Source organism: Staurois parvus, unplaced genomic scaffold, assembly GCF_062004578.1.
Source record: "Staurois parvus isolate SC_StPar_1 unplaced genomic scaffold, SC_StPar_1.0 ptg000449l, whole genome shotgun sequence".
Lineage (NCBI taxonomy): Eukaryota > Metazoa > Chordata > Amphibia > Anura > Ranidae > Staurois > Staurois parvus.
Genome location: NW_028318245.1, coordinates 4,336,585 through 4,364,554, shown reverse-complemented (window position 1 = coordinate 4,364,554; position 27,970 = coordinate 4,336,585). Strand labels below are relative to the sequence as shown.

The 27,970-nt window shown below is 44.8% G+C and overlaps 2 protein-coding genes and 1 pseudogene across 3 annotated transcripts; all 3 read right to left on the bottom strand.

Moving 5' to 3' along the window:
* On the bottom strand, positions 1 to 16,411 carry LOC149453390 (uncharacterized; annotated as a pseudogene). The gene is made up of 5 exons (XR_016314682.1): positions 16,319 to 16,411; positions 15,407 to 15,628; positions 15,232 to 15,318; positions 12,906 to 13,047; positions 1 to 5,386 (listed from the first exon to the last, which is right to left on the bottom strand). The product of XR_016314682.1 is annotated as an uncharacterized LOC149453390 (transcript).
* On the bottom strand, positions 15,695 to 16,385 carry LOC149453391 (uncharacterized). The gene is made up of 2 exons (XM_089688636.1): positions 16,371 to 16,385; positions 15,695 to 16,318 (listed from the first exon to the last, which is right to left on the bottom strand). The coding sequence occupies exons 1-2, from the start codon at positions 16,383 to 16,385 to the stop codon at positions 15,695 to 15,697; spliced, it is 639 nt and encodes a 212-aa protein (XP_089544762.1).
* LOC149453389 (gastrula zinc finger protein XlCGF66.1-like) lies at positions 16,348 to 22,202 on the bottom strand. The gene is made up of 4 exons (XM_089688561.1): positions 22,123 to 22,202; positions 17,066 to 17,185; positions 16,731 to 16,865; positions 16,348 to 16,644 (listed from the first exon to the last, which is right to left on the bottom strand). Exons 2-4 carry the CDS (start codon positions 17,168 to 17,170, stop codon positions 16,465 to 16,467), a joined length of 420 nt encoding a protein of 139 aa, XP_089544687.1. The 5' UTR covers positions 17,171 to 17,185; positions 22,123 to 22,202; the 3' UTR covers positions 16,348 to 16,464.
* Between the last annotated feature and the right edge of the window lie 5,768 nt (positions 22,203 to 27,970).

Below are 27,970 nucleotides of genomic sequence, written 5' to 3'. Positions count from 1 at the left end.
ATTCACTCTATCCGCTCTCCCCAGACCCCCATTCGCTATATCCGCTCTCCCCGGACCCCCATTCGCTATATCCGCTCTCCATGGACCCCGCATTCACTATATCCGCTCTCCCCGGACCCAGCATTCACTATATCCGCTCTCCCCGGACCCTGCATTCACTATATCCGCTCTCCCCGGACCCCGCATTCACTATATCTGGTCTCCCGGGACCCCGCATTCACTGTTTCCGCTCTCCCCTGGCCCCGCATTCACTATATCCGCTCTCCCCGGACCTCGCATTCACTATATCTGCTCTCCCCGGACCCCGCATTCACTATATCCGCTCTCCCCAGAACCCCCATTCACTATATCCGCTCTCCCCGGATCCCGCTTTCGCTATATCCGCTCTCCCCAGACCCCCATTAGCTATATCCGCTCTCCCCGGACCCCCATTCGCTATATCCGCTCTCCACGGACCCCGCATTCACTATATCCGCTCTCCCCGGACCCCGAATTCACTATATCCGCTCTCCCCGGACCCTGCATTCACTATATCCGCTCTCCCCGGACCCCGCATTCACTATATCTGGTCTCCCGGGACCCCGCATTCACTGTTTCCGCTCTCCCCTGGCCCCGCATTCACTATATCCGCTCTCCCCGGACCCCGCATTCACTATATCCGATCTCCCCGGACCCCGCATTCCCTATATCCGCTCTGTCCGGACCCGGCATTTACTATATCCGCTCTCCCCGGATCCCGTATTCACTATATCCCCTCTCCCCGGACCCCGCATTCGCTATATCCACTCTCCCCAGACCCCCCATTCGCTATATCCGCTTTCCACAGACCCCGCATTCACTGTATCCGCTCTCCCCGAACCCCGCATTCACTATATCCGCTCTTCCCGGACACCGCATTTACTATATCCGCTCTCCCTGGACCCCTCATTCACTATATCTGGTCTCCCGGGACCCCGCATTCACTGGTTCCGCTCTCCCCGGACCCCGCATTCACTATATCCGCTCTCCCCGGACCCCGCATTCACTATATCCGCTCTCCCCGGACCCCGCATTCACTATATCCGCTCTGTCCGGTTCCGGCATTCACTATATCCGCTCTCCCCGGACCCCATATTCACTATATCCGCTCTGTCCGGACGCGGCATTCACTATATCCGCTCTCCCCGGACCCCCCATTCACTATATTCGCTCTCCCCGGACCCCGCTTTCGCTATATCCGCTCTCCCCAGACCCCCATTCGCTATATCCGCTCTCCACGGACCCCGCATTCACTATATCCACTCTTCCCGGACCCCGCATTTACTATATCCGCTCTCCCCGGACCCCGCATTCACTATATCTGGTCTCCCGGGACCCCGCATTCACTGTTTCCGCTCTCCCCGGACCCCGCATTCACTATATCCGCTCTCCCCGGACCCCGCATTCACTATATCCGCTCTCCCCGGACCCCGCATTCACTATATCCGCTCTCCCCGGACCCCGCATTCACTATATCCGCTCTCCCCGGACCCCGCATTCACTATATCCGCTCTGTCCGGTTCCGGCATTCACTATATCCGCTCTCCCCGGACCCCGCATTCACTATATCTGGTCTCCCGGGACCCCGCATTCACTCTTTCCGCTCTCCCCTGGCCCCGCATTCACTATATCCGCTCTCCCCGGACCCCACATTCACTATATCCGCTCTCCCCGGACCCCGCATTCACTATATCCGCTCTGTCCGGACCCGGCATTTACTATATCCGCTCTCCCCGGATCCCGTATTCACTATATCCCCTCTCCCCGGACCCCGCATTCGCTATATCCACTCTCCCCAGACCCCCCATTCGCTATATCCGCTTTCCACAGACCCCGCATTCACTGTATCCGCTCTCCCCGGACTGCGCATTCACTATATCCGCTCTTCCCGGACCCCGCATTCACTATATCCGCTCTCCCCGGACCCTGCATTCACTATATCCGCTCTCCCCGGACCCCGCATTCACTATATCTGGTCTCCCGGGACCCCGCATTCACTGTTTCCGCTCTTCCCTGGCCCCGCATTCACTATATCCGCTCTCCCCGGACCCCGCATTCACTATATCCGCTCTCCCCGGACCCCGCATTCCCTATATCCGCTCTGTCCGGACCCGGCATTTACTATATCCGCTCTCCCCGGATCCCGTATTCACTATATCCCCTCTCCCCGGACCCCGCATTCGCTATATCCACTCTCCCCAGACCCCCCATTCGCTATATCCGCTTTCCACAGACCCCGCATTCACTGTATCCGCTCTCCCCGAACCCCGCATTCACTATATCCGCTCTTCCCGGACACCGCATTTACTATATCCGCTCTCCCTGGACCCCTCATTCACTATATCTGGTCTCCCGGGACCCCGCATTCACTGGTTCCGCTCTCCCCGGACCCCGCATTCACTATATCCGCTCTCCCCGGACCCCGCATTCACTATATCCGCTCTCCCCGGACCCCGCATTCACTATATCCGCTCTGTCCGGTTCCGGCATTCACTATATCCGCTCTCCCCGGACCCCATATTCACTATATCCGCTCTGTCCGGACGCGGCATTCACTATATCCGCTCTCCCCGGACCCCCCATTCACTATATCCGCTCTCCCCGGACCCCGCTTTCGCTATATCCGCTCTCCCCAGACCCCCATTCGCTATATCCGCTCTCCACGGACCCCGCATTCACTATATCCACTCTTCCCGGACCCCGCATTTACTATATCCGCTCTCCCCGGACCCCGCATTCACTATATCTGGTCTCCCGGGACCCCGCATTCACTGTTTCCGCTCTCCCCGGACCCCGCATTCACTATATCCGCTCTCCCCGGACCCCGCATTCACTATATCCGCTCTCCCCGGACCCCGCATTCACTATATCCGCTCTCCCCGGACCCCGCATTCACTATATCCGCTCTGTCCGGTTCCGGCATTCACTATATCCGCTCTCCCCGGACCCCGCATTCACTATATCTGGTCTCCCGGGACCCCGCATTCACTGTTTCCGCTCTCCCCTGGCCCCGCATTCACTATATCCGCTCTCCCCGGACCCCGCATTCACTATATCCGCTCTCCCCGGACCCCGCATTCACTATATCCGCTCTGTCCGGACCCGGCATTTACTATATCCGCTCTCCCCGGATCCCGTATTCACTATATCCCCTCTCCCCGGACCCCGCATTCGCTATATCCCCTCTCCCCGGACCCCGCATTCGCTATATCCACTCTCCCCAGACCCCCCATTCGCTATATCCGCTTTCCACAGACCCCGCATTCACTGTATCCGCTCTCCCCGGACTGCGCATTTACTATATCCGCTCTCCCTGGACCCCTCATTCACTATATCTGGTCTCCCCGGACCCCGCATTTTCTATATCCGCTCTCTCCGGACCCCGCATTCACTATATCTGCTCTCTCCGGACCCCGTATTCACTATATCCGCTCTCCCCGGACCCCACATTCACTATATCCGCTCTCTCCGGACCCCGCATTCACTATATCCGCTCTCTCCGGACCCCGCATTCACTATATCCGCTCTCCCCGGACCCGCATTTACTATATCCGCTCTCTCCGGACCCCGCATTCACTATATCCGCTCTCTCCGGACCCCGCATTCACTATATCCGCTCTCCCCGGACCCTGCATTCACTATATCTGGTCTCCCCCAGCACACACAACATGGAAATGCAATTATTTTAGTAAATATAAACTGCTAAATCCCTTTTCTCATCAGCAATATATAGCAGTCTTATGACTTCTATCAGTGTCCAGCAGAGCACTGGTTAAAGCTTGTAGGAGGAGTTTTCATTTTGCTCTAGGAAGATGCAGAACCCCTGACCTCTGTCTGGACAGTGCTTATTGGCCCTGTGCTGATCACATGCACCCACCCAAGAGAAAAAATAAAACCTTTCTAGTAATACACACCAAACTGAGCATGTGCAGAGTGTCTCCACACGTTATGTCTTATCAGGAAATAAGAGGGGGGCACTGGACAAAGGGGAGGATCAGAGAAGACAGGATCACACAGCCTTTTTAAACAATGCGGAGGATTAACCCCTTAGGTTCCACATTGAGTATAACCAGCATGCTTTGCTACATCTACAGACTGATTGTACTGTTGGGGGTTCAGTAACACTTTAGCAGTCATAGTATATTTGTCAAAAGAATCAGCAGCTGTTTCACTTTGATGTCCAATTAGACTTCTTTTACTGGCTATACATTTCCCGCAGTCTGAGGACGCTCACCCGTGTGTCTTCTCTGGTGTGTAAGCAGTAATCTTTTCTCAGTGAAAGATTTCCCGCACTCTGAACAAGAATACGGACGTTCACCCGTGTGGCTTCTCTGGTGTTTAACAAGGTCTCCTTTACGAATGAAGGATTTCCCGCACTCTGAACACGAGTAAGGACGATCACAGGTGTGAATTTTCTGGTGTTTAGCAAGGTAATCTTTCTTATTGAAATATTTCCCGCACTCAGAACATGAATAAGGGCGTTCACCCTTGTGAATTCTCTGGTGCTTAACAAGGTCTCGTTTACAAACAAATGATTTCCCGCACTCTGTACATGAATAAGGACGCTCCCCTGTGTGGGTTCTCTCATGTTTAACAAGGGTATCTTTGTAAGCAAAAGTTTTCCTACACTCTGAACATGAATAAGGACGTTCACCCGTGTGTATTCTCAGGTGTTTAATAAGTGCCTTTTTCTCAGTGAAAGATTTCCCGCACTCTGAACATAAATGAGGTCGAACACCCGTGTGAATTCTCCGGTGTTCATATAGTGCACCTTTTCGAGTATAACATTTTCCGCACTCTGAACATATATAAGGACGCTCACCTGTGTGAATTCTCTGGTGTACAAGAAGATCTTTTTTCTTAGAGAAACATTTCCCGCACTCTGAACAGGAAACTGGACACTCAACCATGTGATATCTCTGGTGTACAAGAAGGTTTCCTTTGACAGTTAAACATTTCCCACACTCTGAGCATGAATAAGAACGCTCACCAGTGTAAATTCTCTGATGTCTAAGACGGTTCTTGTTTTCAGTGAAACATTTCCCACACACCAAATATGAGAATAGATTCTCACCTCGGTGAACTCCTTCATGGGGTGCGGAAGATTCCTTGGGATTAGATGGATCTGTTGATCTTTCTGCAGTGTGGAAGCTTAAACAGATATTTGCAATCATAGTATGTGACTGATCACAAGATTCACACTGACCAGAGGGATCCATTGATGTCTCCGGACAGGAAGGTCTGTGATGGATATTGGGTGTATTTGGATTCACTCCTGGAGAATCCTGTGTGATGGCATTATCTTCTGACTTCCAATCAGCAGATAATAGAAGATGTCTCTCCGAGGAATTCCTGACATCAGCGCCATCTGATGGAGAGAAATTATTAAATTAGAGTCTAGCAGATATACTGTGTATCTCAATATAAATCTACTTTCTTCACATACGATTCCTCCCTTCATGCTGCAAAACAAGGCTACTTTGTCACTCTCATCAATACCTTCTGATCCAGTCCTCGTCGTCTCTTCTCTACTTTTAACTCTCTACTTTCTCCACCTCCACCCAAAACCTCACTCACTACTTACAAGGTTGCAAATCATTTCAAAAACAAGATTGATGCAATTCGTAGGGGCATTTCCACTACACAGACATCCATCCCACTTAGCATACCTTATATTAAACCTCCCTCAACACTTTCCTCTTTTGACCTTGCTACTACTGAAGAGGTCACTAAGGTTTTCTCAGAAGCCCGTCTCACTACCTGCCCCCTGGATCCTATCCCCTCACAACTACTATGGTCACCCTCTTCTGCCATCCTATGCTCCCTCACTCACATCTTCAATCTCTCCCTCTCTACAGGTACCTTCCCCTCCCCTCTAAAGCATGCGCACATCACTCCCATACTTAAAAAGCCCTCCCTGGACCCCATCAACCTGAACAACGTAAGACCCATCTCCCTGCTGCCATTTACCTCCAAACTCCTAGAACGCTTAGTCTACAATCTCCTGAGCTGCCATCTCACCGACAACAACCTTCTCGACCCTTTACAGTCTGGCTTTCGCTCACTACACTCCACTGAAACTGCCCTACTCAAACTCACTAATGATCTACTAACTGCTAAAACCAATAGTCACTACTCCATACTCATCCCAACCAATGGCCACTACTCCGTACTCATCCCAACCAATGGCCACTACTCCGTACTCATCCCAACCAATGGCCACTACTCCGTACTCATCCCAACCAATGGAGACTACTCCGTACTCATCCCAACCAATGGCCACTACTCCGTACTCATCCCCACCAATGGCCACTACTCCGTACTCATCCCAACCAATGGCCACTACTCCGTACTCATCCCAACCAATGGCCACTACTCCGTACTCATCCCAACCAATGGCCACTACTCCGTACTCATCCCAACCAATGGCCACTACTCCGTACTCATCCCAACCAATGGCCACTACTCCGTACTCATCCCAACCAATGGCCACTACTCCGTACTCATCCCAACCAATGGCCACTACTCCGTACTCATCCCAACCAATGGCCACTACTCCGTACCCATCCCAACCAATGGCCACTACTCCGTACTCATCCCAACCAATGGCCACTACTCCGTACCCATCCCAACCAATGGCCACTACTCCGTACTCATCCCAACCAATGGCCACTACTCCGTACTCATCTCAACCAATGGCCACTACTCCGTACTCATCCCAACCAATGGCCACTACTCCGTACTCATCCCAACCAATGGCCACTACTCCGTACCCATCCCAACCAATGGCCACTACTCCGTACTCATCTCAACCAATGGCCACTACTCCGTACCCATCCCAACCAATGGCCACTACTCCGTACTCATCCCAACCAATGGCCACTACTCCGTACCCATCCCAACCAATGGCCACTACTCCGTACTCATCCCAACCAAAGGCCACTACTCCGTACTCATCCCAACCAACGGCCACTACTCCGTACTCATCCCAACCAATGGCCACTACTCCGTACTCATCCCAACCAACGGCCACTACTCCGTACTCATCCCAACCAACGGCCACTACTCCGTACTCATCCCAACCAACGGCCACTACTCCGTACTCATCCCAACCAACGGCCACTACTCCGTACTCATCCCAACCAATGGAGACTAGTCCGTACTCATCCCAACCAATGGAGACTACTCCGTACTCTTACTACTTGACCTTTCTGCGGCTTTTGATACTGTTGACCATCCCCTCCTCCTCAAAAAACTCCACTCTCTTGGCCTCAGAGACTCTGCTCTCCCCTGGTTCTTTTCCTACCTATCGCAGCGCTCCTTCAGTGTTACCTATAACTCTGTCTCCTCCTCCTCACTCCCTCTTTCTGTTGGGGTCCCTCAAGGTTCTGTCCTTGGACCCCTTCTCTTCTCCATCTACACCTCCTCCCTTGGTCACTTGATAAACTCCCATGGCTTTAAGAACCATCTCTATGCTGATGACACACAAATCTATCTCTCTACCCCTCACCTCACCCCTTCAGTCTCCTCTCACATTACTAACCTACTAAGTGACATATCGGCATGCATGTCACTCCACTTCCTCAAACTCAATCTTTCTAAAACGGAGCTCTTAGTATTCCCCCCAGCCTGTGCCCCCTCCCCTGACTTCTCCATCAAGGTCAATAATACAGCCATCAGTCCCTCCCCTCATGCCAGGGTACTAGGTGTAATCCTAGACTTCAATCTGTCCTTTCAGCCCCAAATCCAATCACTGTCCAAATCTTGTAGACTTCACCTCAGCAACATCTCCAACCTCCGCAACATCTCCAAGATACGTCCGTTCTTAACCTCGGAAACTACTAAGCAACTTATTCCCTCCCTTGTCATATCTCGCCTTGACTATTGTAACTCCCTCCTCATTGGCTGATCCCCTCTTCAGTCTATCATGAATGCTGCTGCCAGAATCATCCACCTTACTAACCATTCTGTATCTGCCATCGCTCTCTGCCAATCCTTCCACTGACCTCCACTTAGTGTCCTCCACCCCTCTCTGCTAATCCCTCCACTGGTCTCCACTCAGTGTTCTCCATTCCTCTCTGCCAATCCCTCCACTGGCTTCTTATTGCCCAACGGATAAAATTCAAAACATTAACAATAACATAAAAAGCCATTTATAACTCCACCCCAAATTACATCTCCAATCTTGTCTCTAAATATCACCCAAACCATACTCTCCGCTCCTCACAAGACCTCCTGCTCTCTAGCTCCCTTGTCTCCTCCTCCCATGCTCAACTCCAGGACTTTTCCAGAGCTTCCCCCATCCTCTGGAACTCTCTACCCCAATTTATCAGACTATCGCCTACTCTGCTCACTTTTAGGCGATCTCTGAAAACCTATCTCTGCAGGGAAGCCTATCCTGCCCTCAGCTAATAATGGAATCTTCTACTCTTCCAACCAGTCCATCCCCCACAGTTACTACCTTTTGTACCACTAGCCCCTCCCTCCTAGATTGTAAGCTCCAAGGATCAGGGCCCTCCTTTCCCTCTTGTATTGAACTGTATTGTTGCTGTATTGTCTCCCGTTATTTTGTAAAGCGCTCAGCAAACTGTTGGCGCCATATAAATTCTGTATAATAATAATAATAATCTTTTTTTTAGCATTTAACAGTTTCACAGAGCTCTTGGATAAATATATAACACCATATCAGGGTGGATAAAAATCAATGATTTTTTTAAAAAAAAATTTATTTAAATCAGATTTTTTTTATTTAAATCAGATTTTTTTTTATTTAAATCGGATTTTTTTGAATAAAATGCTTTTTGAGGAAAATATATTACCATCCAAAGGTTATTCCATCATGAAATAAAGATTCGTTTTTTAATTATGTAGAATAAGGCTGTATATGTTTAATTTTTTTGGTAAATAAATTCCATGAATCCATTCACAATGTCATGCTCTTCCAGAGGTTTTTGTAAGATTATTGGGCAGTTCCTCTGCCTACAAGATATTATCACAGATTCTTGGTTTACTTTTGCAGTTCTCAAAACTGAATTTGACTCAGCGGAGATCACATGCCTCTTCTTCACAGCAAAAATGTTATAACATGAACAGAGTTAAGAAAAAGACCTTAATTCTAACTTCTACAAACCTATGAATACAGAATCAACCCCTTCACTGCTAAGTTTCAAGAAGTTCAGTGAATAGAATAGAAACAATATTTTTCTGATTGTTTGGAGTGGAATAGATCTGCACAAGAAGAAAGTGAAACTAAGTGTGAGGAGGAAGGGGCTGACAGTCTAAGTTTCTTAAAATATATATATTTTGTTTAGCCAAATTAGTTAACAAACATGGATGTTTGTTTAAGCAAATAACTTATGCTGTAATGTTACTGTTTCAGTTGAATAAATCTATTTAAATTGTTATTATTAAGGTAATGATTATTTTTCTCCTTCCTAAGTACAACAGAAAAGTTGTCCAAATATGAATGATTAACCTATTAAATTGGGGATAAAAAACTAATATGAAAAGTTGTTATTCTAAAAATCTTCATCTACTTGCATATTAAAGTTATACCAGCAAGAATTAGTCTTTATGTAGAAAACTATGATTTAAATTAAGCCTTACTGACTAGTGATTTAAATCGTGATTTAAATCGTGATTTAAATCAGTTTGATTTAAATCAAATCCACCCTGCACCAAATTATGAAAACAAACCAGTTAAAGGACACAAAACACACAAAACAACTATGGCACATTGGGTATGTGCCATAATGATGGCTAGAGGAAGTATGAGTTTACATTGAGGAATGGAGATTCATCTGATGTACAGAATTTCCACCTTGTTTCTTGGGGACATGACGTTATATTGAGGAAAAAAATAATTTGTATGACATAAAAAATGTGCAAAGAAACCCTCCTTGCACCGTGATATGTATGTGCAAAAATAAATATGTGCAATTTGCAAATATTGCCCTAAAACAATAATATATGATAAATATATATATAATAGAGTGTAATAATCAAATTAATATATAAAAAATAAATAACAATAAAAATAAAAAATAAATGATGATGGAAAACTGTGCAAACAATACTTCACTTATTGCAACAAAGGATGGTGATGTGAGCTGTATATTTCTTATCCTTTAACTTTAAATGACATATAATAGTCCCAATTTGTGCAAATATATGGAAAGTATATATTGCACAGTAAAAAATTTTTTTTAATCACCCTTCAATTAATTATAGCACTGGGAGTTTTTAAATATATGTTACATCACAATGTATTAATATTTATGTAATATTTATTTAGGTTTATTTATTTTATATATATCACACATCACTAGAAAAAATTTCTTTTGAGGAGCGCGACACATCCAATATTTTATTTGTTCATTGTCACACAGTATTTTGAGTATGTGTTTTATGTGTTGATGCACCATTATATTTGAAGGAGTTAATTAATTTTTTATAAGTATTTCTGTGCCACCATAGTAGCTCACAAGTATACACTTTCACAAGAACGTTATATTGAGGAATGGAGATGGACCTTTCATATGGTGTCCAGTATCTCCTCCTCATTTGTTGGGAACATGACGTTATATTGAGGAATGGAGATGGACCTTTCATATGGTGTCCAGTATCTCCTCCTCATTTGTTGGGAACATGACGTTATATTGAGGAATGGAGATGGACCTTTCATATGGTGTCCAGTATCTCCTCCTCATTTGTTGGGAACACAACGTTATATTGAGGAATGGAGATGGACCTTTCATATGGTGTCCAGTATCTCCTCATTTGTTGGGAACATGACGTTATATTGAGGAATGGAGATGGACCTTTCATATGGTGTCCAGTATCTCCTCCTCATTTGTTGGGAACATGACGTTATATTGAGGAATGGAGATGGACCTTTCAAATGGTGTCCGGTATCTCCTCCTCATTTGTTGGGAACATGATGTTATATTGAGGAATGGAGATGGACCTTTCATATGGTGTACAGTATCTCCTCATTTGTTGGGAACATGACGTTATATTGAGGAATGGAGATGGACCTTTCATATGGTGTACAGCAGGCCTTGAAATTTCCACTCGCCTGCTCGCCAATGGTGAGTGGAAATTATGGTGGGGGCAGGCTCGGAGCTCAGGCCGGATCTGTCATTGGCACTGGGAGCCGTCAGACTGCTCAATAGCTGAGCGCACTGAAATCAAATAAAGGAGTGTGTGCTGTGCTCTCTGCCTCCCCCTAGAGTGCAGTGCCCGGTTCTGTGAGTGAACAACAAAGTACTGCAACTTTTTATAGGGCTGTGTGTGTGTGTATGTGTCTTTGTATGCATGTACATGTGTCTGTGTGTATGTACATGTGTGTATCTGTACATGTGTCTGCGTGTATGTACATGTGTCTGTGTGTGTGTGCATATACATGTGTGTGTGTTTGTGTGTATGTATGTACATGTGTCTGTGCGTCTGTATTTCTGTGTATGTACATGTATCTGTGTGTATGCGTATCTGTACGTGCCTGTGTGTGTAAACATGTGTCTGTATGTGTGTGTGTGTGTTCATGTGTCTCTGTGCGTGTGTGTACATGTTTCTGTGTATGTACATGTCTGTGTGTGTGTACAGGTGTCTCTGTTTGTGTGTGTTTGTTGGTGGCGAGTAACTCTTAAGGCCTGGCTAGTAGCTCAGGACTTGAAATTTTAAGCCCTCATTTGTTGGGAACATGACGTTATATTAATTAATGGAGATGGACCTTTCATATGGTGTCCAGTATCTCCTCCTGATTTGTTGGGAACATGACGTTATATTGAGGAATGAAAATGGACCTTCCATATGGTGTCCAGTATCTCCTCCTCATTTGTTGGGAACATGACGTTATATTAATTAATGGAGATGGACCTTTCATATGGTGTCCAGTATCTCCTCCTGATTTGTTGGGAACATGACGTTATATTGAGGAATGAAAATGGACCTTCCATATGGTGTCCAGTATCTCCTCATTTGTTGGGAACGTGATGATCTATTGAGGAATGGAGATGGACCTTTCATATGGTGTCCAGTATCTCCTCCTCATTTGTTGGGAACGTGACGTTGTATTGAGGAACAGAGATGGACCTTTCATATGGTGTCCAGTATCTCCTCCTCATTTGTTGGGAACGTGACGTTATATTGAGGAACGGAGATGGACCTTTCATATGGTGTCCAGTATCTCCTCCTCATTTGTTGGGAACATGACGTTATATTGAGGGATGGAGATGGACCTTCCATATGGTGTCCAGTATCTCCTCCTCATTTGTCGGGAACATGACGTTATATTGAGGAATGGAGATGGACCTTTCATATGGTGTCCAGTATCTCCTCCTCAGTTGTCGGGAACATGACATTGTCGGGAACATGACGTTATATTAAGAACTGGAGATGGACCTTTCATATGGTGTCCAGTATCTCCTCCTCATTTGTTGGGAACATGACGTTATATTGAGGAATGGAGATGGACCTTTCATATGGTGTCCAGTATCTCCTCCTCATTTGTTGGGAACATGACGTTATATTGAGGAATGGAGATGGACCTTTCATATGGTGTACAGTATCTCAGGGAAAGAGCACACAATGCCGCACCTCAATTTATGCAAGAACAAGCAAGGAAATTTCTTTCCAGAAACTAAGGGGCTTTAAAAGGTACTGCACCATAACCGGTGACTTACATCACGTCAAAGACCACATAAAAATGACATGCATATAATCTCCATCTTTCCAACGCTGGTGGTCTACAATTTATAGCTCAGTCTCATCTTATCTGATAATATGAAGATCTGATAATTATCTAATAATTTTTTGTAAAGTACAAATCCTTTATTCAGAAGTAAAATTAGATTGTGACCCGTCTCTTCCATAGTGCCTGTACTTACATGTGTTGATAGGTAGAGAAACTTCTTCCTGTTCACTCTTCATCGTCATCTCAACCTCCTCCGTGGATGGCTGACCCCCCCCCACAAACGTCTTCTCTTCTTCCTCTTTAACCTCAGCTTTTATATTATTCCGTTCTTCACCCTATACCCCAAAATAATAATAAAAAAAAATTTAAGTTGACCTCCAGGTGGATATAAAAGAAACAAATGGATAAAGCTCTGCATTCATGAACACACCATTAAATTCATTTTTTTTTTAATATACAAGCAATGTAAGTACCTGAATGTGACCTGGTATCAAACTCCTGCAGGCCTTATACAGCAGAGTTCAGACTGAGGAAGTGGAAGGCAATGACGTTTTATACCCATTTCATGTGAGCCCTCTGTCCCCAGGGGGTGCATCATCACGCCAGCCTGAACCCACAAGAGCAAGGAACAGCTCCGTGTCATTCAACATACAAGTGAAACTAAAACAATTAAGAATATTGTGCAAAAGTTCATTTATTTCATTAATGCAACTTAAAAGGTGAAACTAATATATGAGATAGACTCATTACATGCAAAGCAAGATAGTTCAAGCTGTGATTTGTCATAATTGTGATGATTATGGGTTACAGCTCATGAAAACCCCAAATCCACAATCTCAGAAAATATGAATATTGTGAAAAGGTGCAATATTCTCGGCTCAAAGTGTCCCACTCTAATCAGCTAATTAAGCCATAACACCTGCAAAGGGTTCTTGAGCCTTTAAATGGTCTCTCGGTCTGGTTCAGTAGGAATCACAATCATGGGAAAGACTGCTGACCTGACACCATCATTGACACCCTCCATAAGGAGGGAAAGCCTCAAAAGGTAATTGCAAAAGAAGTTGGATGTTCCCAAAGTGCTGTATCAAAGCACATTAATAGAAAGTTATGTGGAAGGGAAAAGTGTGGAAGAAAAAAGGTGCACAAGCAGCAGGGATGACCGCAGCCTGGAGAGGATTGTCAGGAAAAGGCCATTCAAAAGTGTTGGGGACTTTCACAAGGAGTGGACTGAGGCTGGAGTCAGTGCATCAAGAGCCACCACACACAGACGGATCCTGGACATGGGCTACAAATGTCGTATTCCTCTTGTCAAGCCGCTCCTGAACAACAAACAACACCAGAAGCGTCTTACCTGGGCTAAAAAAAAACAGACCTGGTCTGTTGCTCAGTGGTCCAAAGTCCTCTCTTCTGATGAGAGCAACTTTTGCATCTCATTTGGAAACCAAGGACCCAGAGTATGGAGGACGAATAGAGAGGCACACACTGCAAGATGCTTGAAGTCCAGTGTGAAGTTTCCACAGTCTGTGTTGATTTGGGGAGCCATGTCATCTGCTAGTGTTGGTCCACTGTGCTTCATTAAGTCCAGGGTCAACGCAGCCGTCTACCAGGAGATTTTGGAGCACTTCATGCTTCCTTCCCGCAGACGAGCTTTATGGGGATGCTGACTTCATTTTCCAGCAGGACTTGGCACCTGCTCACACTGCTAAAAGCACCAAAACCTGGTTCAATGACCGTGGGATTACTGTGCTGATTGGCCAGCAAACTCGCCTGACCTGAACCCCATAGAGAATCTATGGGGCATTGCCAAGAGAAAGATGAGAGACATGAGACCGAACAATGCAGAAGAGCTGAAGGCCGCTATTGAAGCATCCTGGTCTTCCATAACACCTCAGCAGTGCCACAGTCTGATAGCTTCCATGCCACGCCGCATTGAGGCAGTAATTGCTGCAAAAGGGGCCCAAACCAAGTACTGAGTACATATGCATGCTTCTACTTTTCAGAGGTCCGATATTGTTCTATGTACAATCCTTGTTTTATTGATTGCATGTAATATTCTCATTTTCTGAGATTATGGATTTGGGGTTTTCATGAGCTGTAAGCCATAATCATCACAATTATGACAAATCACGGCTTGAACTATCTTGCTTTGCATGTAATGAGTCTATCTCATATATTAGTTTCACCTTTTAAGTTGCATTACTGAAATAAAAGAAACTTTTGCACAATATTCTAATTTTTCGAGTTTCACCTGTATGCCCACCATTGGAGGAACATGAGGAAGAAGAGGCCCATAATGTCATGCGACTGGACCCAAGACCCACAGAAGAAAGGTAAGTACTGTATGTTCATTTTCAAAAAACAAAAGTGGGGGTGCACCAAAAAACAACTAGAAATGGGTGAAGGGGTGGAAAGGCAACACTTTAGATGAAAAAGTAAACAAAACAAGAGACAACCTTTAAGAATGTGGTTTCGCAAAGTTCAGAGTCACTTCTGTGTTCTATACACTTAGTTCCACCTACCTGAGAATACAGAGGACGGGGACATCTCTCTGGTGGGTTCTTTTTACTGGATACATCGGCTTTAATCTCAGTTTTTATATCTTCCTTCTAAAATCACAACATGATTGTGAGCAATAATGACCTACAGAAAAACGTAGTTTAGAGTCATGCTTAATATCAACATAGTCCCACCTACCTGATGATGGTGAAGGATGGTGTGACCTTCCTGTATGGAATCCCGGGAATACCGAGGACGGGGCCATCTCTCTGGTGGGTTTGTGTCACCAAATGGCTCCATCATGATGTTCTTGAGGGGGTTTTTTTGTTCTTCTAAAAACTTTTCCATCACACCAACTTCCTCCTCCTCCTCTTTTATCTCTTCTTTAACAGAATTTTTATAATCAGTCCGGTTTGTACTCTGAATATTTAATAAAAACAAGATTAGCTCTAACAACAGAGCTACAAAACACATAAAATGTAAATATCAGCTCCTATTTATTATCTTTCTACTTAACCTTAAGTGAGATGGTGTGGAATCCCGGGAATACAGAGGACGGGAACATCTCTCTGGTGGGTTCCCATGACTGGATTCATCTACCTGATGATGGTGAGGGAAGGTGTGATCTTCCTGTGTGGAATCCCAGGAATACAGAGGACGGGGACATCTCTCTGGTGGGTTCCCATTACTGGATCCATCTACCTGATGATGGTGAGGGGTGGTGTGACCTTCCTGTGTGGAATCCCGGGAATACAGAGGACGGGGACATCTCTCTGGTGGGTTCTCATTACTGGATCCATCTACCTGAAGATGGTGAGGGATGGTGGAATCTTCCTGTGTGGAATCCTGGGAATACAGAGGACGGGGACATCTCTCTGGTGGGTTCCCATTACTGGATCCATCTACCTGATGAAGGTGAGGGATGGTGTGTCCTTCCTGTGTGGAATCCTGGGAATACAGAGGACGGGGACATCTCTCTGGTGGGTTCCCATTACTGGATTCATCTACCTGATGATGGTGAGGGGTGGTGTGACCTTCCTGTGTGGAATCCCAGGAATACAGAGGACGAGGACATCTGTCTGGTGGGTTCCCATTACTGGATCCATCTACCTGGTGATGGTGAGAGATGGTGTGACCTTCCTGTGTGGAATCCCAGGAATACAGAGGACGGGGACATCTCTCTGGTGGGTTCCCATTACTGGATCCATCTGTAGGAAACACACACACTGACTGAATCCATTGTTTCTATGTGTTTATCAGATGATGGGGGATCTAGGTGGACCCTCCGTACTGCTCTCTCCTTTACAATAAAGTCTCCTCTTACCCGGTGATGTGAGGGGCGGCTGATTGTCCATCATGACGTCCTTGTAGAGGTCCTTGTGTCCTTCTAAATAATCCTCCATAGAGACCTTAACATCCTGACACCTTCTAGGAACCTGACACACACAATGATACAGTCACCATCCAGACACATCCCTTGTCTGTTACTGGAGAATGTCCCAGAATTCCCGGCACCACTCACCTCTCCTGTCAACAGATCAATGATCTTCTTGGCGATGTCTACAATCTTCTTGTCATTGTTTCTCTTGGGTTTCAGGGAATGAAGTGGAGGCACTGTGATGGTTAGATGGTCACCAGACTTCACCGGAGGAAAACTCTGCATTGAAAGAGCAACAATAAATATCATGTGACCTCCCAGAATCCTCCTCACCTCTCCGGTCAGGTCTGTGTTTTATTAATAGAGATGAGAGTGATGTCATAGGACCTCCCAGAATCCTCCTCACCTCTCTGGTCAGGTCTGTGTTCTATTAATAGAGATGAGAGTGATGTCATGTGACCTCCCAGAATCCTCCTCACCTCTCCGGTCAGCAGGTAGATGATCTCCAGGGCGAGGTTTAATATGTTCTCAGTCATGTGACTTGGCTCCTCCTCCATCCTCATTGATGTGATCATGTGATCCATCCAAGACTCTGATCCCTGTAGACAGATCATATAGCGCCTTCGCTGGGCATTATAACTCATGGACAAGTAGAGATTCATTTTAATCCCTCTGTCCAAAAGTGAGGGAGGTTTACAACTGTGTCTGTGTTGTGTCAATAAATACCAAATATATATTCAACATCAAATAAAAAAACTATAATATCCAAAATAGAGTTGCCGCCTCATCCCTTTAAAACCAAACACATATTAATTACACAGATTCTAAGGCTAATTTAATACAGATAAGGCACTAAGTGAGTTTAATTACCACCCTAATCTGCCACAGAACCCGTGTAATTAATATGTGTTCATGTTTAAAGGGATAAGGTGGAAACCTTAATAACAAATTGTAAATATGCAAAAAATTTAAAACCTTGACACGTCATTGCTTTTCGAGATGAACCTCAATGACTGCCCTAAAATGATTCTTCATCCACTGGCATTTGTGTATGTAGACTTACTATACACTACATTGCCCCAAGTATTGAACCCCCGCCTTTCAACACACATGACCTTTAATGGCCCCAAGTCTTAGTCCGTAGGGTTCAATATGGAGTTGGCCCCGCCCTTTGCAGCTATAACAGCTTCAACTCTTCTGGGAAGGCCGTCCACAAGGTTTAGGAGGGTGTCTATGGGAAGGTTGGACCATTATTCCAGAAGCACATTTGTCAGGTCAGGCAATGATGTCGGGGGAGGAGGCCTGGCTCGCAGCCTCCGCTCTAATTCATCCCAAAGGTGTTCTATGGGGTTGAGGTCAGGACTCTGTGCAGGACAGTCAAGTTCCTCCACCCCAAACTGGCTCCTCCATGTCTTTATGGACCTTGCTTTGTGCACTGGTGCGCAGTCATGTTGGAACAGGAAGGGGCCATCCCCAAACTCTTCCCACAAAGTTGGGAGCATGAAATTGTCCAAAATGTCTTGGTATGCTGACGCCTTAAGAGTTCCCTTCACCAGAACTTAGGGGCCAAACCCAAGCCCTGAAAAACAACCCCACACCATAATCCCCCCTCCACCAAACTTTACACTTGGCACAATGCAGTCAGGCAAGTACCGTTCTCCTGGCAACCACCAAACCCAGACACGTCCATCAGATTGCCAGACAGAGAAGCATGATTGGTCACTCCAGAGAACACGTCTCCACTGCTCTAGAGTCCAGTGGCGGCGTGCTTTACACCACAGCATCTGACGCTTTGCATTGCACTTGGTGATGGAAGGCTTGGATGCAGCTGCTCGGCCATGGAAACCCATTCCATGAAGCTCTCTACGCACTGTTGTTGGGCTCATCTGAAGGTCACACCAAGTTTGGAGGTCTTTAGCTATGGACTCTGCAGACAGTTGGCGACTTCTGCGCACTGTGCGCTTCAGCATGCGCTGACCCCGCCCTGTCATGTGACGTGGCCTACCACTTGGTGGCTGAGTTGCTGTTGTTCCCAGTTGCTTCCACTGTTATAATCCCACTAACAGTTGAGCGTGGAATATTTAGTAGCCAGGAAATGTCACGGATGGACTTATTGCACTGGTGACCACCTATCATGGGACCACGCTTGGAGTCACTGAGCTCCTTAGAGCGACCCATTCTTTCACAAATGTTTGTAGAAGCAGTCTGCATGCCTAGGGGCTTGATTGTATACACCTGTGTCCATGGAGGGGATTGGAACACCTGAATCACATGATTTGGAGGGCGGGGAGAATACTTTTGGCAATATAGTGTATATAGATTTCATCATAAGGGGTGTATAAAAGTAGAGTAGATTGAGTAGAGTAGATGAAGCTTCCTGGTACATGTGTCTGGTACAGTCATTGATTCACCACCAGAGAATGTTTGGTGAAGGTCATAAAAAATTCAAAAAACCTCCTGCGCTTAAATGGAATCCTACCCTCAAAAAGCTGCTAACACTAAACTTATACCCAAATAAGTGAATAGTCAATTAAAATAAACAGTGTAGCGCTAATAAATAATATATATATATGAATATCCAATGAATGAGTGATTACAATAAACAAACTCAATATACACCCTAGGTATATATATATCCCGAATGATAAACAAAGAAATAAGTAGTAGTGTCATGCGTGAATTCCCTCGTGGGGAATATCCAGTGCAAAAAGTGACAAATACACTCTTAATACAATATAGTGGCAAAAAAACATACGGTGTTGGTGTCACCTGCACTGGGAGCACTCCCACTCTTAGATCTCTACAACATAATCATCTATAATCAGATCCCTACAACATCTGCAGTCCAATATCAGGACTAGGGGCGACACAGGAAGCACAAGAGACTCAGAAGAGCTTGGATTTCTAACAAGAATAACAGGGTCTCTGCTTGTGTCTCATTATGACCCTGGGAAGAGCTGGCTGCTAGTCTGGTGGATGCTGGAGGTGAAAGGGGAAATCCAGAGAGGAATCCATTCTGATAGGATCGTTTGATCCTCAAAGCGTGCTGGCCCTGTGGGGTCTAAGTAAGGAGGTGAGGGGGCATTTTGGCCATTAAAGGATTGGCACGTGTGAATCACGCATACTGCACATTACTTTTGCATGAAGAGTGGAGTGGGAAGACCACCATAAAGCATCGCATTATTATTATTATATTGTTTGGACTTTTTGCAATTGAATATTGGTTCACCAATTTTGAGCACCGTATGTTTTTTTGCTACTATATTGTATTAAGATTGTATTTGTCACTTTTTGCACTGGATATTCCCCACGAGGGAATTCACGCATGACACTACTACTTATTTCTTTGTTTATCATTCGGGATATATATACCTAGGGTGTATATTGAGTTTGTTTATTGTAATCACTCATTCATTGGATATTCATATATATATACAGTCATGGCCGAAATTGTTGGCACCCTTGATATTTTTCCTGAAAATCAAGTATTTCACACAAAAAAGGTATTGCATTAACACATGTTTTGCTATACACATGTTTATTCCCTTTGTATGTATTGGAACAAATATAAAACAGAGGCAGAAAAGCAAATATGACATAATGTCACACAAAACCCCAAAAATGGGCTGGACAAAAGTATTGGCACCCTTAACTTAATATTTGGTTGCACACCCTTTGGAAAACATAACTGAAATCAGTCGCTTCCTATAACCATCAATAAGCTTCTGACACCTCTCACCCGGAATTTTGGACCACTCTTCCTTTGCAAACAGCTCCAGGTCTCTCTTATTGGAAGGACACCTTTTCCCAACAGCAATTTTAAGATCTCTCCACAGGTGTTCAATGGGATTTAGATCTGGGCTCATTGCTGGCCACTTCAGAACTCTCCAGCGCTTCTTTGCCATCCATTTCTGAGTGCTTTTTGACGTATGTTTGGGGTCATTGTCCTGCTGGAAGACCCAGGATCTTGGACGCAAACCCAGCTTTCTGACACTGGGCCCTACAGTGCGACCCAAAATCCTTTGGTAATCCTCAGATTTCATGATGCCTTGCACACAGTCAAGGCACCCAGTGCCAGAGGCAGCAAAACAACCCCAAAACATCATTGAACCTCCACCATATTTTACCGTAGGTACTGTGTTTTGTTCTTTGTAGGCCTCATTCCGTTTTCGGTAAACAGTAGAATGATGTGCTTTACCGAAAAGCTCTATCTTGGTCTCATCTGTCCACAAGACGTTTTCCCAGAACGCTTTTGGCTTACTCAAGTACATTTTGGCAAACTGTAGTCTTGCTTTTTTATGTCTCTGTGTCAGCAGTGGGGTCCTCCTGGGTCTCCTGCCATAGCGTTTCATTTCATTTAAATGTCGACGGATAGTTCGCGCTGACACTGATGCTCCCTGAGCCTGCAGGACAGCTTGAATGTCTTTGGAACATGTTTGGGGCTGCTTATCCACCATCCGGACTATTCTGCGTTGCAATCTTTCATCAATTTTCCTCATCCGTCCACGACCAGGGAGATTAGCTACAGTGCCATGGGTTGCAAACTTCTTGATAATGTTGCGCACTGTGGACAAAGGCAAATCTAGTTCTCTGGAGATGGACTTGTAACCTTGAGATTGTTGATATTTTGCCACAATTTTGGTTCTCAGGTCCTCAGACAGTTCTCGTCTCCTCTTTCTGTTGTCCATGCTTAGTGTGGCACAGACAGACACACAATGCAAAGGTTAAGTGAACGTCTCTCCTTTTTATCTGCTTTCAGGTGTGATTTCTATATTGCCCACACCTGTTACTTGCCCCAGGTGAGTTTACAGGAGCATCACATGCTTGTAACATTCTTATTTATCCGCAGTTGTGAAAGGGTGCCAATACTTTTGTCCAGCCCATTTTTGGAGGTTTGTGTGACATTATGTCGAATTTGCTTTCTTTCCTCCCTTTTTTTGTTTTGTCCCAATACACACAAAGGGAATAAACATGTGTATAGCAAAACATGTGTTAATGCAATACGTTTCGTGAGAAATACATGATTTCCTGGAGAAATATCAAGGGTGCCAACAATTTCGGCCATGACTGTATTATTTATTAGCGCTACACTGTTTATTTTAATTGGTGAAGGTCATGTCACCGTTTTATGAATATATACCACTATATGGGTTTATAATACCTAAGCACATCTGAACCGTGTGCAGGAGAGTCTTTAATTTTGTTAATTATTTATTTTAAAAGTATATTTTATAAATATTTTATTTACACTTATTATAAGTATTTTTAGGGAAGTGCCAATTTCTAAATATGGAGACATCGTACAACTATAGAGGTAAATATATGGATCTATATTTAGGTTATATCTCTGTATAGATTATATATAATCCATAGATGTGTGAGTATCAGTATCTGTGGGAGATAAAAGACGTGACGGTGATGATGGAGGAAGAAGACGGGCATGACGATGGAGGAAGAGGACGGGCATGACGATGGCGGAAGAGGACGGACATGACGGGGGGTTACTGGATGTAAATATAAAATAAGATCTTATTACCTCCTCTGCTGCCAGTTCCAGCAATGTCCTTTCTCTACTTCCTCCCAACGCACCTCTCACCCATTACTTCCTGTTTCATGGTGAGATCACTTCCTGTCTAAATCAATTCCTTTCTCCCCCTGCCAAAACTTCCCCTTTTTTTTTTACATCACTTCCTGTGTGTGTATGCTCACGCTCTAACTTTTCGTTCCACTCCATATAATTGAAAAAGATCTTCACTTTTGTCTTTAAAGGAGAACTTTCAACAGAAATTAAATCAAGGTTATTAAATCCCCCCCAGAGGAACCTGCACTTGCCCCTGTGTATATCTGTGCCGGAGTTCCAAAGCTGGCCCTGTCTTACCACCTCATCCCTTTAAACCTGAACGCATATTAATGGTACGGGTTCTCTGGCTGATTAAAGTGGTCATTAAACTTATTTAGTGCCTTCTCTGCAATAAATTAGCCTCAGAACCCATGGCACTCATATGTGTTCGGGTTTAAAGGGATGAGGTGTAACCCTACCAGTCTCCCAATGGAGACATAGTTCTAGATCTGCTTTTCTCAACCTATTCAACACAGAGGAACCTTCAATATAACTTTCTGGTTTCATGGAACCTCTGCTAAAAATGACTATATCTACAACTGATACATTAGTGTGATAGACATTGGGAAAATTGCTTCCTACAATTGTGTTCATTAGAAAGAATTACCCCCTTACAGATAGCTAAAAAGATCAATGGAGTGAGTGGGAACTTATCTGAGAGGCAGAAATTGCCTATTGCTCAAGGAATACCCAACAACCTCTGGAGGAACTCCCAAGGAACCCCTAGCAACCTCTAGAAGAGCCCTCAAGGAACCTCTAGCTACCTCTGGAGGAACCATCAAGGAAACCCTAGCAACCTCTGGAAAAACCCTCAAGGAACCACTAGTAACCTCTGGAGAAACCTTCAAGGAACCACTAGTAACCTCTGGAGAAACCCTCAAGGAACCACTAGCAACCTCTAGAGAAACCCTCAAGGAACCACTAGTAACCTCTGGAGAAACCCTCAAAGAACCACTAGCAACCTCTGGAGGAAACCTCAAGGAACCACTAACAACCTCTGGAGGAACCCTCAAGGAACCTCTAGCAATCTCTAGAGGAAAAAGAGCAAACAGGTGGTGCAAACACCTAGTGCATTATCCAACGTTTATTGAAAAGTAGATAAGACAAAAACATACTCACAGACATATCATGTGTGTAAAGCTTTGTATGATAATGGAGATGGCCACAACAATGGCAGGGTGTTCCGACTGTCAGTGTGGTCAGCGCTGATGCATTTCGGGGATGAATCCCTTTCCTCAGAGCAAAAATCAAGGAACCTCTAGCAACCTCTAGAGGAACCCTGAAGGAACCCTTAGCTACATTTGGAAGGACCCTCAAGGAACACCTAGGAACTTCTGAACCCTCAAGGAACCGCTAGCAACCTCTGGAGGAACCCTCAAGGAACCGCTAGCAACCTCTGGAGGAACCCTCAAGGAACCACTAACAACCTCTGGAGGAACCGTCAAGGAACCTCTAGCAGCCTCTGGAGGAACCCTGAAGGAACCCCTAGCAACATTTGGAGGAACCCTCAAGGAACACCTAGAAACTTCGGAACCCTCAAGGAACCGCTAGCAACCTCTGGAGGAACCCCTAGCAACCTCTGGAGGAACCCTCAAGGAACCATAAACAACCTCTGGAGGAACCCTCAAGGAACCTCTAGAAACCTCTGGAGGAACCCTGAAGGAACCCCTAGCAACATTTAGAGGAACCCTCAAGGAACACTTAGAAACTTCTGAACCCTCAAGGAACCGCTAACAACCACTGGAGGAACCCTCAAAGAACCACTAACAATCTCCGGAGGAACTTTTAAGGAACCCCTAGCAACATTTGGAGGAACCCACAAGGAACCCCTAGCAACTTCTGAAGGAGCCCTAGTGTTTTATGTAACCCTGGTTGAGAAACCCTGTTCTGGAGGCACCATTGAATGCTGGTCTACAGCCTCTTTTATATGGGCCTAGAGATGTTTCATAGACAGTTCCCGCAGGTGTTGGATTTCTGATTGTTCTGGTCACACACTTCAGGGCTATTATGTTTGCCACCTCTTCTAGGGGTGTCATCAGCTTTCATTTATTTATTTTTTTCAATTCTACATTATTATTTGTATTTCCAAGAAAACATTAAGAGGATGTACATGAGAAAGATCCTCTATGGGTTGTAGCAATACAACCAAATGAACAAAACCCGGTGTCAGAACAGTGGTCCGCTTAACACCGTAACCAGCCATCCAATGGAAAATGTATACAGACGTGTACACTAGTTCTGATATGACTAGGGTATTGCCCAGTAAAGACCCAAGCCATCACGTACATCATCTCATGCAGTACCCTCTGTATGCCAAAAGAGGCAAAGAAAAAAGGATGGATGTTGGGCCAAAGAGAAAAGGGGGGGAGTCCCCAAAGACAGGGAAGGGAACAGGAAAAGAACCTTCTTGGACCATGCCCTCCACCCTGAACCTCCAAAATGGTGCCTACAGCACATTGCCCACGTCTAATCCAGCAAATGTTTGTAAACAGAGGAATACTAATTGTCATGCCAGTAGAACTATTTCTTCCCTTTGTCACGGTCAGGGCCTCCATCTCATTAATTTCCTCAATTTATGGCAGCCAGATGGAGATGAAAGGAGGTTGGGGATGTTTCCAAAAGAGCAGCTTTCATTTATCGGTAGATCTGGACTTGTCAACGCCTTGAGAGCTGGGAGCCTTTGACTGTCTCTCCCACCAGTGTATGGGCACAACAAAGCAATCTATATATACTGCAGTGTATTGGGGGAATCTCTGTGCATGTACAGATTTTCGCACCGTTAGTGGGTTAATTGGTCGGCTGTTTTTCTGGATTTTTGCACATTTATTTTTAAGGAGGAGGAGGAGAAGAATTCCAGTCCGCTATTATATTTTATATGAAAAGTCTTGCGGTTGCAACAATGTATCCATTTGTATCCGAATAAAAACATCTGTATCCGAAATGGATACATTGTTGCAACCGCAAGACTTTTTCATATAAAATATAATAACGGAGCTCTCTGCAAGGGACAGAAGTAATTATGGGGTTAAATGCTGGCCATAGACGGGACAAAAATTGGCCAATTTTTTTACCATTGGTGGTAACGTCGGCCGATCGAACGACCAATTTTTCTTTTTTTTTTTTTTTTAAAAAACGGCTGTTTTTTGACCCGTCTATGGCCTGCATTAGGCTGGCCATACACTATACAATTTTCTGTCCAATTTCTGCCCAATTGTCTTTAGATTTTCCTTCAGCTAGTCCAAGAGTCTGCCTAATTGGATACAAATGAAAGTGTCGTTTGGGTTTGACCTCCTATTATATGGTTTTTGGTAAATCCACACCGCGTTCCAAATTATTATGTAAATTCTATTTAAGTGTCACAGTTTAACTCATGGATGGCATTGTGTGCCAGGGCTCTTTTGATCACTGAAAACAATCTCGGACACCTGTGATAATTAGATTGGCTGGTGAGCCCAATTTAAGGAAAAACTACTAAAGGACTGTGTTCCACATTATTAAGCAGAGCACCATTTTCAAGCAATATGGGGAAGAAAAAGGATCTCTCTGCTGCCGAAAAGAGTAAAATAGTTCAATGCCTTGGACGAGGTATGAAAACATTAGATATTTCATGAAAACTTAAACGTGATCATCGCACTATTAAGAGATTTGTGGCTGATTCAGAGCACAGACGGGTTTGTGCAGATAAAGGCACATTGAGGAAGATTTCTGCCAGATCCATGCATTGGATCAAGACAGCAGCTGCTAAAATACCATTACATAGCAGCAAACAGATATTTGAAGCTGCTGGTGCCTCTGGAGTCCCACGGACATCAAGGTGTAGAGTCCTCCAGAGTCTTGCAACTGTGCATAAACCTTCTATTCGGCCACCACTAACCAACGCTCACAAGCAGAAACAGCTGCATTGGGCAGAAAAATACATGAAGACTAATTTTCAAACAGTCCTGTTCACTGATGAGTGCCATGCAATCCTGGATGGTCCAGATGGATAGAGTAGTGGATGGGTGGTGGACGGCCACCCTGTTCCAACAAGGCTGCGACGTCAGCAAGGCGGTGGTGGAGTCATGTTTTGGGCTGGAATCATGGGAACAGAGCGGGTTGGCCCCTTTAGAGCCCCCGAAGGTGTAAAGATGACCTCTGCAAAGTATGTGAAGTTTATGACTGACCACTTTCTTCCCTGGTACAGAAGGAAGAACTATGCTTTCCGTAATAAAATCATCTTCATGCATGACAATGCACCATCTCATGCTGCAAAGAATAACTCTGCATCAATGGCTGCTATGGGGATAAAAGGAGAGAAAGTCATGGTGTGGCCTCCATCCTCCCCTGACCTCAATCCTATTGAGAACCTTTGGAGCATCCTCAAGCAAAAGATCTATGAGGGTGGGAGGCAGTTTACATCCAAACAGCAGATCTGGGAGGCTATTCTAACATCTTGTAAACAAATTCAAGCAGAAACTGTCCAAAAACTCACAAGTTCAATGGATGCAAGACTTGTGAAGCTGCTATCAAATAAGGGGTCCTATGTTACAATGTAACGTGACCTGTTAAAATGTTTAAAAAGTTAAAATGTTTTTAAAAGTTTGATTGAAATAGCTTTTGATTTCAGTAAATATGCTGTAGACACAACAAATGACAATTTTCAGTTCTTTACAACCTATAAAGTGTTTTGAAACTTTCTGTGCGTAATAATTTGGAACAGTGCATTGCAAGTGTTTTATGTTTAAAAAAAATCCTGTTATCATTAGGAGGTTTGTTCAAAAAAATTTGAATTGTACTCTTAATATTTGATAACATGAGAATTATGCTGACTGTTATTTACATCAATTATTTAGGTAAATGAGAAAAATATCATTTGCATAATAATTTGGAACACGGTGTAAACCAAAAATCTCAAGAAAATTGTATAATGTGTGGCCAGTCATAGGCTGGCCATACGCTATACAATTTTCTGTCCAATTCCTGCCCAATTTTCTTTAGATTTTCTTTCAGCTAGTCCAAGAGGCTGCCTAACTGGATACAATTGAAAGTGTTGTTTCGGTTTGACCTCCTATTATATGGTTTTTGGTAAATCTAAAGCAAAAATCTCAAGAAAATTGTATAATGTATGGCTGGTCTTACTCAGCGCTCCACAACTGTGAGCCAATGTCCATAGTCCATACAAACAGAAGTGGCCTGGATGAGTGAGAGTTCTGTAGGTATAAAGAAACTCCCCTACATCTCCTGGAATAGGACCTGGGATGGGTTCAATCTCAGGTATGTGCTGGGGTTAGTAGGATCAAAACAACAACACTTTATTGAAAATAGCAACATTTCAGGTTGACAGGAGTAGATGTCAGAATGGGCGACCAGTTTCAGGATCTCCATCCCCTTTGTTATGCTTGAGTGGGGCCTCTGAAACACATAGCAGCTGCCTGTTCTGACATCACTCGTGCCATCTCCATATTCTGTCTATAGCCATGGGTGCCGCTAGTTCTCTTTCCCATTGGTGATGGTCCGTCACGTAAGGAAATAGGTCTTAATAACTGGCATCCATTTTATATAATGCCTCTATTTCTAGAGGTGTGAACAGTTACTTTCGCTTGTAACTTCTCGTTTTCTGAGTATAGTTTCCATTTCACCGTAAACTGAACCACCCTACTTCGGTGTCTGGAGCTTTATTTCTCCTGGGCCAGAGGGTAAAAATAGCGAGAACAGGGGCTACAGACATAGGCGAAATCCAATCAGGTCCTTCTGTTTATTTCCACAATTCCACAGTCTCTGTCTC

Coding starts and splice junctions, on each gene's coding strand:
- LOC149453389 (XM_089688561.1), bottom strand. CDS start 17,170: ATGGATCACATGATCACATCAATGAGGATGGAGGAGGAGCCAAGTCAC. Junction 16,866..17,065: donor TCTACCTGCTGACCGGAGAG/GTGAGGAGGATT, acceptor CTTTCAATGCAG/AGTTTTCCTCCGGTGAAGTC. Junction 16,645..16,730: donor TTGATCTGTTGACAGGAGAG/GTGAGTGGTGCC, acceptor TGTGTGTGTCAG/GTTCCTAGAAGGTGTCAGGA.